Below are 13,616 nucleotides of genomic sequence, written 5' to 3'. Positions count from 1 at the left end.
CACGGACCCTGCTGAAAAATACATTCAGCCTACAAGCAATCTTTTTAATGTGTGGTTTATCCCTTCATCCCTCTGACCTGTGCCCCTCAGTACAACAATAAACATAATCGTCCTAGCAATGCAACAGAAAACAAATAAAAATCCCAGATACAATAACAATTCTGTGTCTGCTAGCTCAAATAATTACTCCACACCACTACAGGAAATAATTGCACCATGTTCTAAGAGAATTCTTAAAACATGTTTTCCTTACAGACACCTTTGAGAAAATACATCACTCTGCAAATATCTATCAAAAAATACTGTCCTAAAGCAAGAAGTTTTCTGTAATTTCTTCTCCCTTTTTTTCTAGCAAGGACAAGAGAGTCTTTGCCGCAAAGAATTCTTCTGATTCTGTTTCTTTACCTATGTCGGTTAAAGCTATAAACCAGATTTATTTATAAAGATATATGGCTATATGAAAGGTAAAAATCACAGATGTAGCATTTCAGGTGGCTGATTTGGTCACCCAAACCAGAATGTCTTCACTGAAGTAATAAAAAACAAGAGCATAATGAACATGAACAGTAACTTTATATGCTTGCATAGACAGATCCTTAAATAAGGGACAGAAGGAAGAGATTCAGTATTAGAAATGCATAAACAATGGCCCTACTTCCAGTTACACTGTTCACAAAAGCAAGAGGGTGGAGCTTTCAAAAATACTCTCCTCCAGTTGTATCTTTGTTCATAAGCCTTTAACAAGAGGTTTGTAGGCCTGCTATCTCAACAATTACATTCAAAAACAAGGCCAGCAAATGTGATATGAATTGAAACTAACACTGTAAATCTTTTAAATTTTGCAAAAAATTAACAATATGCAACCTGCTTACAAAAGATAAAATGAAGAATTCCAACAGATTGGCAGGGATACAATCAAGACAGATCTATTAGAATACTGTTTTTTGTCAATGTTAACTAGTTTTCTGAACAGAACAAAAAGGTGTGCATGCGATTACAAAGATTCATCTTTGTAGGCTTTACAACTGCACCTGACAGATGCTGAGGTCAAAATTCAGTCAATAAAAGGATTCTTACCAGTATTGTAATTCCTTGTTCTTTGCACAGCATGGCTATCGCACCTAGGATAACACTCACCAGCACCCAGAATATAGAAAAATTATGTCCTTCCTTACCTGTCAAATTAAAGCATGCCATAACATTAGGTTTATACATTTAAAGGTAAAGTTAGAAATCTAACTTTAAATTCGAATTTTGAAAATATACAGCATTTAATGTCATAATGTTTTCTATCAGTCAAGATCTGGATACACAGACTTAAAAAGCATAAGGCACCTCCTGCAATATGCTGGCATTTGTCCCTTTATTACAGTCATTTTCTATTCTCAGAGACATTAGAAATCTCCCTATTTGCTAGATGTTTTAGCCAGATTAATTAGAATGGCAGAAGCTTCACATAGTTTCCATAATTCATCATCTGCAAAGGTTAATTACCAATATTTACACAGATTTATCATCCTTAGCTAGAGCTCTATCATTACTGGCCACTCTTTTCCAAGCTACCACAAAAACAAGAAATTCTTTCTAATGGTTACACGTGAAGTGTCACACACGCAAACTGTTTTAACTGTAGTCTAATCTACAAAGGCACAATGAGCTGCTTCTCCGGGGCTACTGCATTTAGCAAGTACCTCATTTCATTAGCACTGCAATGGAATGCCATGGAGCTCAAAAATTTCAGCATCTGAGCAGAGAAGCAGTTCTGGTACTCAGGAAGCAGTTTTACAGCAGGGTGAGGAACTCTGGGGTTAAGAGATCACAAATAACTACAGCTTCTACTCAAAGAAAGAGTCTTTAAAGACTGCACCACATAGCTGATTTTGGGTACTACAAGCAGGCATTTCTGAGACTAAAATAACAATAAGCCCTACTTCAGCCAAGGTACTGTCACACACACAGTACATGGGTACTTTACATAAAAACATATCTGTCACAACCTCTACTCCACAGATGCAAACAACAGAGGGAAGCACTCTGCTCATTCAGAGGCAGTTTCTTGATTCAAGCAACACAGGCTCTACAGGCATCATAAGAATCAATCTTTGACTTGGCACGTGAAAAAACAAAGTTGAACTCTACATTCATTGACAGAATCCCTTTCCTACTTTTTCTTGATCTCTAGAGCAATACTTCCCTACTGCTAATGCAGGTTTGACTCTCAGTACTTAAAAAGAAATGCAGTAATGGTCTATGGAAAGGGTAAATGGCAGAATGAAGATGAATTTCACTAGAAGTAGGCACCTACAACTAAGCTAGGTTTCCTTTCTGCCTTGTTGAGAGAAGAGGACACCTCTAGGGATTAAGTTAGCTAATTAATTAGGTAATTGTGCAGTTATCCACCTTTCAGAAGAGTAGCTCACTGTCTTCACTGATTATAAAGGGAAACGAGTATACTCAGATGTTGTTGAGTCAGATACAAACCATAACCTGAAAGTTTTGTGAAAAGGATCTGCTGACGTTAGCTGCCTCTCTCATTTTGAAGCAGACTACTTTTGTGGAAGAGAACAGAATTTTTTATAAAAATACGTAGAAGAACAGGTTTTGAGGTTTCTTCTAGCACTCCCTTCTTACCTAAGACTTAAAACTTCAACAGAGTGAATATTAACATGTTTGAGATTCATCATTGCAATATCTAGTAGGCATTTGTTCCTTCTCCTTCCACCCCAAATTACATCCTAACAGGCAAAGTAAGACTTAACTTCAGAGGTTCTGATGTTATAAAGGTAAAAGAGGGCCTTCAGAAGGAAAGAAGTCACACACATCTCAACAATACTAAACCTAAACATGGAAATACAAAATACATAATGACTAAACTAAAGAAACATTGCAACTAAAAAAAAAAGTGTAATGAGGAAACTCCAGCTCACATCAGTTATACAGAAGAACAACTAAGGGTTGCAATTCAAGGAGGAAGGGGCTTCAAAATTCATGGAATTCATCTAAGAACTTCTTCGAGTCCTCCTAAGAATAAAGGGAATCTGTCCTAAGTACATGCTTTGAAGGAACTCGTCAATTCTTCAGACTCTGCAATACAGCAGAATGTTCAGCCAGTTCTTGAAATTCAGTTTTGTTTTGTTTGTTTGTTTTTAATGTAGAAATAAACTAGCTGACAGAATGCGAAGATGGAAGGCAAAGTAATTGACTGTGTTCACAAAATGACAATCAGTCATTCTTAGTAAGTGTAAAAAGAACAGTGAACAAAGCCAATGGACTTCACTGTGTTTACTGAAGTATACTTTCTTTAGCTGAGAGATTTCTTCTTCCCAGAATCAAATTCTGGTAGAAAGAAGTCAGGACAACTAAGCACTTCTTTGAGAAGCAGCATCAGTACATAAATACACACTATCTTAACACAGAAGATAGTAGGATGTATATATAGTAAGAGACCAGCTGTCAATTCACAAATGCTTTGATGATTCAAAATGGAAGAGTAATTAGGAAAAAATGAACAAGATCAAATTATCAAGGACAAGTGTAACAGCAGCACACTCATACAGAAACAAACTGAGAAAGGTCACATTACGAAATGAGAAAAGGTAATGTATGTAAAGAACAAAATCCACAATTCCATAGATACATTAGTAAAAAGAAAAGCAGCCACAAAGAAGTTATTCCAATACGCAGTGAGAAAGAAAATGGACAATGCCAAGAAAACACAAGTGTTATGTGCCTTTTTGCTTAATTTCTTCACAAAGGGGTCAGCTGCAATCAGATGGCAAGCACAACATGAGCAGAACGGGAGCAAGAACAAAAGCAAAAATAGTGAACTAAAAGACAGAATTTATAGAGAAGTCAACCCGTTTTAAATTACAGCAATTGTTAAACTGTTAAATTTACTACCCTGGGTTGGAATCTCAGCCGTTACCTCTTAGAAATCATGAAAAAATACATGAGAATCCAGAAGCTTGAAATATAATAAAACAATGCTTACATGCCTACTTTTAGAGAAGAAGAGAGATATGAAAAGATAAGCTAAATAAACAAAGCTAAGCTGACTGGTCAAAATTGCCCAGAAAAAAACCCCACTTAGACAAAATATTTCCTAGGTGACCCTCTAAAACATAAAAGCTTATGATTATTTGTTTGCCAAAGACATGTTTTAGCTATTTATATCAAACAGAGTATAATTTGTGACTTGGATAGAAAAAAAAAAACAAACCAGGCCTTCCTGATGAAAGCAGACCTTGTAAACATCCTATACCTTGATTTCACGAAGGCATGGGAATACCACTGGAGACAGTGTGAAATACACCAGAAGAAATATGGGCTGCATGAAGTTATTACAGAATGGATACAAATAACAGCTGGAAAACTACTCTTAAGAGTCTAGCTCATTATGAAAAATGTAAAGATATGTTCTGGACTGGGTCTTTCCTCCATCTGGCTCTAACAGACGATTTTAAAAATTTCGATAACGGAATAAGGAATATGTTGATTAAGTCCAGAGGTGCTGCCAGGATGCAATGGCCAGGGAGCATACTAAGAAGTCAGAACTCCATTGACAAACTGGAGAAATTGTCTAGTGAAAAAACTTTATAATCAAATGCCATTCAATAGGCACACATTCAAAGTTGTGCAGAAACAGGTTTGTCTTCTTGTGAAGATCCCAAGTCTCAGATGCCAGGAATGTCTCAGCATGTGAAGTGTAGCAAAGCTTAAGCATGGACTCTCCAAGATGGTAAAAGCACCCAGCATAAGAGAAATAATGAGGGACCCATAATAAGGATCTTATGGAAGACTGTCTCCCATAAGATCCTCATAGAAAAGCTGTGGATGTACAGGCTGAATGTGCAGTGAGGTAGATTGAAAACTGGCTAAATGGCCAGGCCCAGTAGGTGGCGATGAGCACAAAGTCTAATTGGAGGCCAGTAACTACCAGTGTACACCAGCGGAAAATACTGGGTCCAATCCTGCCCAACATCTTCATTAATGACCTGGATGATAAGGCAGAGTGCACCCTCAGCAAGTTTGCAGATGACACAAAACTGGGAGGAGTGGCTGATACGCCAGAGGGTCATGCTACTGCCCAGAGGGACCTCAGCAGGCTGGAGAAGTGGGCTGGTAGGAAACTCATGCAGTTCAACAAGGGGGAGAGGAACAACCCCAGGCACAGTACATACTGGGGGCCACCCAGCTGGAAAGCAGCTTGGTAGAAAAGCACCTGAGGGTCCTGGTGGACACCAGATTGATTGAACATGAGCCAGCAATGTGCCCTTGCAGGAAAGAGGACTAATGGTATCCTGGCCTGCATTAGGCAAAATACTGCCAGCAGGCTAAGGGAGAGGATCCTTCTCCCCCACTGATGAGGTCATACCTGGAGTAGTGTGCCCAGTTCTGAGCTCCCCAGTACACGAGACCCATGGACATACTGGAGTTAGTCCAATGAAGGGCCACAAAGATGATAAAGGGACTGGAGCATCTCTCCTATGAGGAAAGGTTTGAGAGAGCTGGGACTTTTTCAGCCTGGAGAATAGAAGGCTCAAGGGGGATCTCATCAATGTATATAAATACCTGAAGGGAGGGTGCAAAGAAGACAGAGACAGGCTCTTTTCAGTGGTGCCCAGTGACAGGACCAGAGAAAATGGATACAAACTGAAACACGGGAGGTGCTGTCTGAACATCAGGAAACACTTTTTTACTGAGAGGGTGACTGAGCACTGGCACAGGTTACCCAGAAAGGTTGTGAAGCCTCCATCCTTGGAGGATGACTTTTGACATTCAAAAGTCATCTGGACACAGTACTGGACAATTGGCTCTAGGTGACCCCACTTGAGCAGGTCAGTTCAGGTAACCCCCAGAGGTCCCTTCCAACTTCAACCACTCTGTGATCAAGATCTCCTCCTGAACACCATAATCCCCATTCCTTTATTTTCTTCTGGAGCCTAAAAAGGTCAATACAGTCATATAAAGAATTGTAATATTATGAAAATTCACCAGTGACTAAATTTCAAAGAGAAAGTATTTCAATTAAGAAACTTTTTATCTTGTGTTTGTTCCTGGGTCAATATGCACACTCACCCATCCCCCTCCAAATGCAGAAATCTCAGTAAATTAGTCTAAAAATAGATACAAAAGACCATCATTCAGCAATGCCTTCAATATTTTTTTTAAACAGTGATTTGAAAATGTAAAGCACTGCATAAGTGCTAATTATTATTATGAGATACACACATACCAACAGAAGTAATCACTCTAACAAAGCACATTCCCCTAATACAGCACTGCTTCCCACCAGAAAAATCTTGTGTCAGAAAATGAAACCAATCTTTCATTGGCACCTGTGCCTGGTTGAAATTGATACACCATATTGTGAGTAGGCATTGCGCCACTCTCACAGATGGACAAAATTGTAAGCATGCCAAAGAAACAGAGTACTTGCTGCTTTTTTTTTTTTAAGCTAGAAAAAGACAGTGTTTCTATACAAAACCAAAAAGGGTTGCTCAGATGGTCCCTCTTGAGGAGTATATTAAGCCTGAAAATTGAGGGGATTCAACGAAATACCTACATAAAACATAAACAAGCCATGAGGGCTCCCCCATTTAAACCACTAGACTTAAGTATAAGCATTCCTAGAGCATGGATGCATACACAAAGTGTTCTGCAGTGTGGAATTGACTGATACTAAATTTATGAGCAGCACATTGACGATACACCTCAACTCTGTCTTCCTAAATGCTAATCATATTTTGGGAGACCTTATTTTACAGTGTCCTAAACCCACAAGTCAATGAAAACAAATTCCTTAGAAGTTAAGGATATGAAGAAAATAAATTTAGAATACCAAGCTTAGTCTTACTTTAAAGACTAACTAACAAAATTCCAAACAATTATTACCAATTCAGACATCTAGGCATTCAGCATTTGCTTCTTCAAAGTCAATTGAGCAACTTAGGGCTCAGCCAGGTGACAGCTTGGAGCAGTTTAAGAAAACACCATCTTCAGGTGAATCCCAGTAATTGATTCTGTGAAAGCACCTACTCCTTTGAAAGTCAAAGCAAAGTTAAGTTATATTGAGCTCCTGCAGGAAGTTTTAATTTTTAACTGAAATAGATCACAAACACTCATATATTCCATTGATGTGACTTGCCTGCAGGGATGTTACCGTCCAACTAAACTACTACAAATACTCATCTAACCAAGCTCTAAGATTTCCCTGCTTGTGAATTGCTAAGCAAAGTTGGAAGAATTACCTAGTCTTAAAAGATCACATAAGAACCCACTGTTCGAAATAACTTAAGCCTGAGATCTCCTTATGTGTCTCCAAACGTACATACTACTGCAGCTCAGTGTTTCACTTAATAATGAAATTACAATAGCAAATGCCATTCCTAAATATATCCAAGCATCTCAAACTCATTACATATAGGCTACAGTAAAGTGATCATCTATCCCGGAATTAGACCACATTGGACAAGCAAAAATTAGCACTAATTCTACAAAAAAGGTTACTGTTTCTCCTTTGCCCACTAAAACATTGAAATTATTAGGTTTTCCACATACAACTATTCCCTCACAACGTGTTCAAATATGAATAGTAGGGCACACAGTTGAAAAATCAGAGTCCACATATTTAATAATAGTAAATACCTCTTGACCAATTGCAAAATAGCTAACAAATTCCCCATACCGTAAAAATGATCTCTTTCACACAGGGGACCTAAACATTTCCAATCTATAGGAAAACCTCCATAATACCAGCCTCCAATATTCACAAAACTCATCACTACAGTCTACTTCACATGCTTTATTAAATTAGCAATGAACTAGTAGATGACTAATGGGCAACTACACAGAACAAAACAAAACAGAAACACACAACCAGATCAAAGTCATTTTTAGAAGTCGTAGCATATGAGCAAACAGTTGATTCCCTGTTTAATATCCAGGCCAATATTATTCACATGAAGCAAATCATGTACTCATCATTTTACATCACTCAGAGATTGCCAATGCAGATGGCAAATACGTGCAACTGGATCACTGTCAAAGTTGAAGACAAAGGAAGGGAAAACGAATACTACAGCAGTTTTAAATTGCCTTATGAATTCCCAGGCAAGCTGCATTAAAATTCAGCAAAGTTAATAACCCACGATTCCCTTCAAAACATACCTAAACAGTTGTCAGCTCTTGCTGTCTCCAAAGCCTATGCAGTGGATTTGTCCCCACAGTTGTTTTAAGACAGCAGGACAGAATGAGAACAACAGATTAGTTCCTTGCAAATATAAATGTTATCCTATCAGAGATGGTAACATCAAAAACTGTATATTGGGAAAAAGTAACAGAATTGTAGAACTTCAGTAAGACATAATTATAGCCCACATAGTATGTTAAATGCTTATACTTTAAAAAAAAATAAATTACTGCTATAGATTCTGGCTAAAAGGAACTGTCTACCCAAAAATCCACCAAAACCACAACTAAACCACATCAGGCAAACAAGCAGCAGTATATCCTGAGCTTTTAAAAAAAACATTATTTTTCTTTGGGAGTTTTCCAGTCTGATACTGATATGTTTCTGACCTCCTGATTGTTTTCAGTATTACATATACTTTCCTCACAGTACCCCCAAATCCTCCTCAGACATTTTATAAGCCCTTACTCCCAAGCAAAAAAAAATTTCTTACATTCATTCACTTAGACATCAGGTGAAAACAAGCACTAACCAGTCTCTCTTCTATGACTTTTGCCTCCTTTAGAGAAGACCAAGAATGACAGTTCAACAACTACATCTATGCTAGTGAAACACAAACAGATTCCGGAACTCAGCTGTACACAAATGTCACCATTGCCTTGCTGCAAGAATAGTCAGGTTCTTTATGGAAGACTTAAATAATCTATCTGTCTGATAGTAGCATTGGGATGCTGTTGGTGACAAAACAGTATATGTTACTGAGGACACAACCGTATCAGTAGCATAAACTCAGGCTTTTCAATGTTTGTTTTACCCTGATGCTCGCTCAAAGTTCATCAGTAAAAGCGAACCGGTATCAAACATGTTTTGGTAACAGTATTTGAAAGACGACACAAATGCAGTCCACAAATCCTGATTTGTGTTATCCAAATACACATGTGACAGCCAAATCCAGAAACAAGGATACATGCGGTTGACCTAGGGTTTAGGGTCATACTTGCCTTTAATATATAAAAATCTAGCAGAACAAAAGGAAATAGGATGTTAGAACAAACTGGCAGATCCCACTTTTCTGCAGGATCATCATAAAGCAGCTATGCTGGATTAGAAACATAAGCCTGATGCAATGGAAAGCACAGAATGGGTTTTGGTTGTTTTCTCCCACTCTTTCTTACTAACAAAGACTATTCCACTAAGATAAATTACCATTTTAGTCTGACCTAGAAAGTGATGTAATACCAACTCTTAGCTTGGACTAGAACTATCAATGTGCACTGGCAGTATCGCAGACTTTCTGGATCCTGTGGATTTGCCAGCAGAAGGAAAACATTCTGAGAGAAGAAAAGGTATTTTTTCTTTGCTGCTTAGGAACATTGTTTAAGTCTTTAAACTATATGTGTATATTTTAAAAATGCTTGTTCTTTACCTCTATTTAGAGTGAGATCAGCTTACCTTTGGGACTAAGACAGTTTTTGCTGTCTTTGACTCCCTCAATCTATGCAGAATCAAACTCAGCTAAACTCAGATAAAATGGTCTTTACTCCTTATTTATCCTATTCTTTGTGAACGGCTAGAACAACTGTTCATAAAAGAAGGAAACTCATACCACCAAAATGGAAGCATCAAAGGGTAAAACTTCATACTTATTTTAATACAACAAAACCACTGAAAAATCATTCTCTACTACAGCCACTTCCCTGTATTTAGCTACCTTTTCCTACAGCCTTTCATACAAACATAGAATCACAGAACAGCCCAGGTTGGAAGGGGTCTCCAAAGATCATTTGGTCCAATCTTTTGTGGGAAAGGGAGCATAGATGAGATTACCTACCTGTCCAATTGCATCTTGAAAACCTCCCATGATGGGGACTCTGCCATGTCTCTGGAGAGGTTTTTCCAATGATTGATTGTTCTCACTGTAAAAAATTTTTTTCTTATATCAAGGTGAAACCTCTCCCAGTGAAACTTGCATCCAGTGCCCCTTGTCTTCTCCATGTGGCTCCTTGTGAAGAGAAAACCTCTATTCTCTTTGTAGCTGCCCCGTCCAATACAGACACTATGCTTTCCTATACAGACACTAATGTTCACAGAGCTGCCTGATGCGTTGGACCAACCTCCCTTCCCAAAGCAAAAGAATTATGGCAAAGGCAGAAAATAAAACTGTTTGTGGTGGTTGGTGGGGTTCAGCTAGAGGATACATGGGTACAGTGGAGAACAAGACTGCCGTTGGAGGGACCATGACAAGCTGGAGGAATGGGCTGACAGAAGCCTCATGAAAACCAAAGATGGCACCATGCAACAGTCCAGGCTGGGGACTGTCTAGACTGCAGCTCTGCAGAAAAGGATCTGGCATTCCTGGTTGACAAGTTGAAGATGAGTCAGTAGTGTGCCTTTGCAGCAATGAAGAAGGTTAAATGCATGCTGGGCTGTACTAGCTACAGCATACCCAGCAGGTCAGGGAAAATTGTTGTTCCTCTCTACTCAGCTCTTATGAGGCCACATCAGGAGTACTGTCTTCAGTGTGGTGTCCAACACAAGAAACACATCAACCACATGGAAATCCAGTAAAGAACCACTAAGACGGTTAGGAGGCTGAAGAATATAACATAGGAAAAGAGGCTGAGGCGAATTGGTCATGTGTCATCCCCCCACCATACTTGAAGATTTTCAAAACTCACCTGGTTAAGGCCCTGAGCAATCTGAGCTATGAAGTTAACTCTGCTTTAAGCTGTTGGACTAGAGATGACCTCCAAAGTTTCCTTCCAACCTAATTCGCTCTATGATCTATGATAAAAGGAAGCTGGATTGCTCCATTTTAGCAGTTGTCTGCACTTCCACCCACTTGAAGTGACAATGGAAATGCACCCTAATTTACAAGCCTGGTCCTCTAAGCTTCTACACAACTGAGAGATTCTGGTACCTCTAGAAGATGACTGCAAGTGCCTAAGATAAGCTATTCGTCTGACTGGCCATCAAAAAGAGTCTATCTCTTTCCAGAGAAGGAAACACAGAAGGAGCAGAGAGAGAAGACTTTTAAGTTGCATGCCCAAGTTAGATGCTTAAGGTGGCAAAGCAGGGAAAACTCCTAGAGGTTCAGCCAATAAAGCCTGAGAATACCACATACATAAGGGACACAAGGTAAAACACAGCTGGTTTATGAGGCTGGAGGTCAACTTTGTAGGGATACTGGTGGTGGAGACAATCTGGGATTCATCCCAGAGTACTGAAGGAGCTAGCGGATGTTATGGCAGGACCCTTCTTGATCATCTACCAAAGGTCTTGGGAGTTTGGGAAGGTTCCTGCTTACTGGAACCTAGTCAATGTTATTCCAATCTACCAAAGGGGCATGACGGAAGACCCAGGGAACTACAGACCTGTTAGTCTAACCTCAGTTCCAGTGCGGGTTCACAGTGCACTGGATTGAAGAACTGGATGAAGGGCAGAGCTCAAAGGGTTGTAGTGAATGGGGCTACATCTGGCTGGCAGCCAGTCATCATCAGTGTTCCTTAGGATTCAAATCTAGGGCCAGTTCTGTTCAATATATTTATCAACAATCTGGATGCAGGAGTGGAATGCACCATTAGCAAGTTTGCTGGTGATACCAAACTGGGAGCTGCTGTTGACTCTCTTAAGGGACAAGACGACTTGCAGAGGGATCTAAATAGATTGGAGCATTGGGCTATGATTAATGGGATGAAATTTAACAAGCTCAAATGCTGGATTCTGCACTTAGGATGGAATGATGCCAGGCACAAGTTTAAACTGGGAAAGGAGTGGTGGGAGAGCAGCCCTGCAGAAAGGCATATGGGGGTGCTGGTGCTGACTGGAACCTAGTCAATGTTATTCCAATCTACCAAAGGGGCATGACGGAAGACCCAGGGAACTACAGACCTGTTAGTCTAACCTCAGTTCCAGTGCGGGTTCACAGTGCACTGGATTGAAGAACTGGATGAAGGGCAGAGCTCAAAGGGTTGTAGTGAATGGGGCTACATCTGGCTGGCAGCCAGTCATCATCAGTGTTCCTTAGGATTCAAATCTAGGGCCAGTTCTGTTCAATATATTTATCAACAATCTGGATGCAGGAGTGGAATGCACCATTAGCAAGTTTGCTGGTGATACCAAACTGGGAGCTGCTGTTGACTCTCTTAAGGGACAAGACGACTTGCAGAGGGATCTAAATAGATTGGAGCATTGGGCTATGATTAATGGGATGAAATTTAACAAGCTCAAATGCTGGATTCTGCACTTAGGATGGAATGATGCCAGGCACAAGTTTAAACTGGGAAAGGAGTGGTGGGAGAGCAGCCCTGCAGAAAGGCATCTGGGGGTGCTGGTTGACAGCAGGATCAATATGAGTCAGCTGTGTGCCCTGGCAGCCAGGAGGGCAAACCCCGTCCTGGGGTGCATCAAACACAGCATAACCAGCTGGTCAAGAGAGGTGATTATCCCACTGTATTCAGCATTGGTGTGGGCTCACCCGGAGTACTGTGTGAATTTCTGGGCCCCACAATTTAAGAAAGATGTTAAGGTGCCTGAATGCACCCAGAAGAGGGCAACAAAGCTGGTGAAAGGGCTGGAAGGAATGTCCCATGAGGAGCAGCTAAGGACCTCATGGGCTTGTCTAGTTTGGAGAAAAGTAGACTGAGGGGCAATCTCATTGCTCTCTACAGCTTCCTGAGGAGAAGTGGAGACAGAGGTGCTGATCTCTGCTCCCTGGTATCCAGTGATAGGACACGTGGGAATGATTCAAAGCTGTGTCAGAGGAGGTTCGGACTGGACATTAGGAAGCATTTCTTCACCGAGAGGCTGACATGGGCTTGTCTAGTTTGGAGAAAAGTAGACTGAGGGGCAATCTCATTGCTCTCTACAGCTTCCTGAGGAGAAGTGGAGACAGAGGTGCTGATCTCTGCTCCCTGGTATCCAGTGATAGGACACGTGGGAATGATTCAAAGCTGTGTCAGAGGAGGTTCGGACTGGACATTAGGAAGCATTTCTTCACCGAGAGGCTGATCAAACTGGAACAGGCTTCCTAGAGAGGTGGTCGATGCCCCAAGCCTGTCAGTGTTTAAGAGGCAATTGGATAATGCCCTTAATAACATGGTTTAACTTTTGGTCAGCACTGAACTGGTCAGACAGTTGGACTAGATGATCGTTTTAGGTCCCTTCCAACTGAAATAGTCTATTCTATCTCACCCACCTTTCTATTTACAAATGAATGATTTTCACAGCAAGGCACATCCAGGATGAGCAATGACTCTCACTCAGGCATTTCAAAACCAGTTCTCAGACCAGAACCATTCTGACCTGAAACCTTGACTCTGAAATGTCTGGATTTTGGCTCACCAGTCTGCAGCAAATCATGTAAGGTTCAGAGGAAAAAAAAACTCTGCAGCTTGAGCTCCTCCCTTCAGGCTCTACACAAGAT

General features: G+C 40.3%; 1 protein-coding gene across 1 annotated transcript in view; it reads right to left on the bottom strand.

Annotated features, from left to right (window-relative positions):
• TMTC4 (transmembrane and tetratricopeptide repeat containing 4) overlaps positions 1–13,616 on the bottom strand; it is a 52,500-nt gene that overhangs the window by 25,261 nt on the left and 13,623 nt on the right. Inside the window, exon 5 of the mRNA XM_010282278.1 lies at positions 1,078–1,175. Coding sequence (XP_010280580.1) covers positions 1,078–1,175 — 98 coding nt within the window. The remainder of the gene's footprint in view (positions 1–1,077; positions 1,176–13,616) is intronic.

The sequence above is a fragment of the Phaethon lepturus genome, unplaced genomic scaffold (assembly GCF_000687285.1).
Source record: "Phaethon lepturus isolate BGI_N335 unplaced genomic scaffold, ASM68728v1 scaffold6222, whole genome shotgun sequence".
Lineage (NCBI taxonomy): Eukaryota > Metazoa > Chordata > Aves > Phaethontiformes > Phaethontidae > Phaethon > Phaethon lepturus.
The sequence above is the reverse complement of the archived record's forward strand: the minus strand, read 5'-3'. Positions and strand labels throughout refer to the sequence as shown.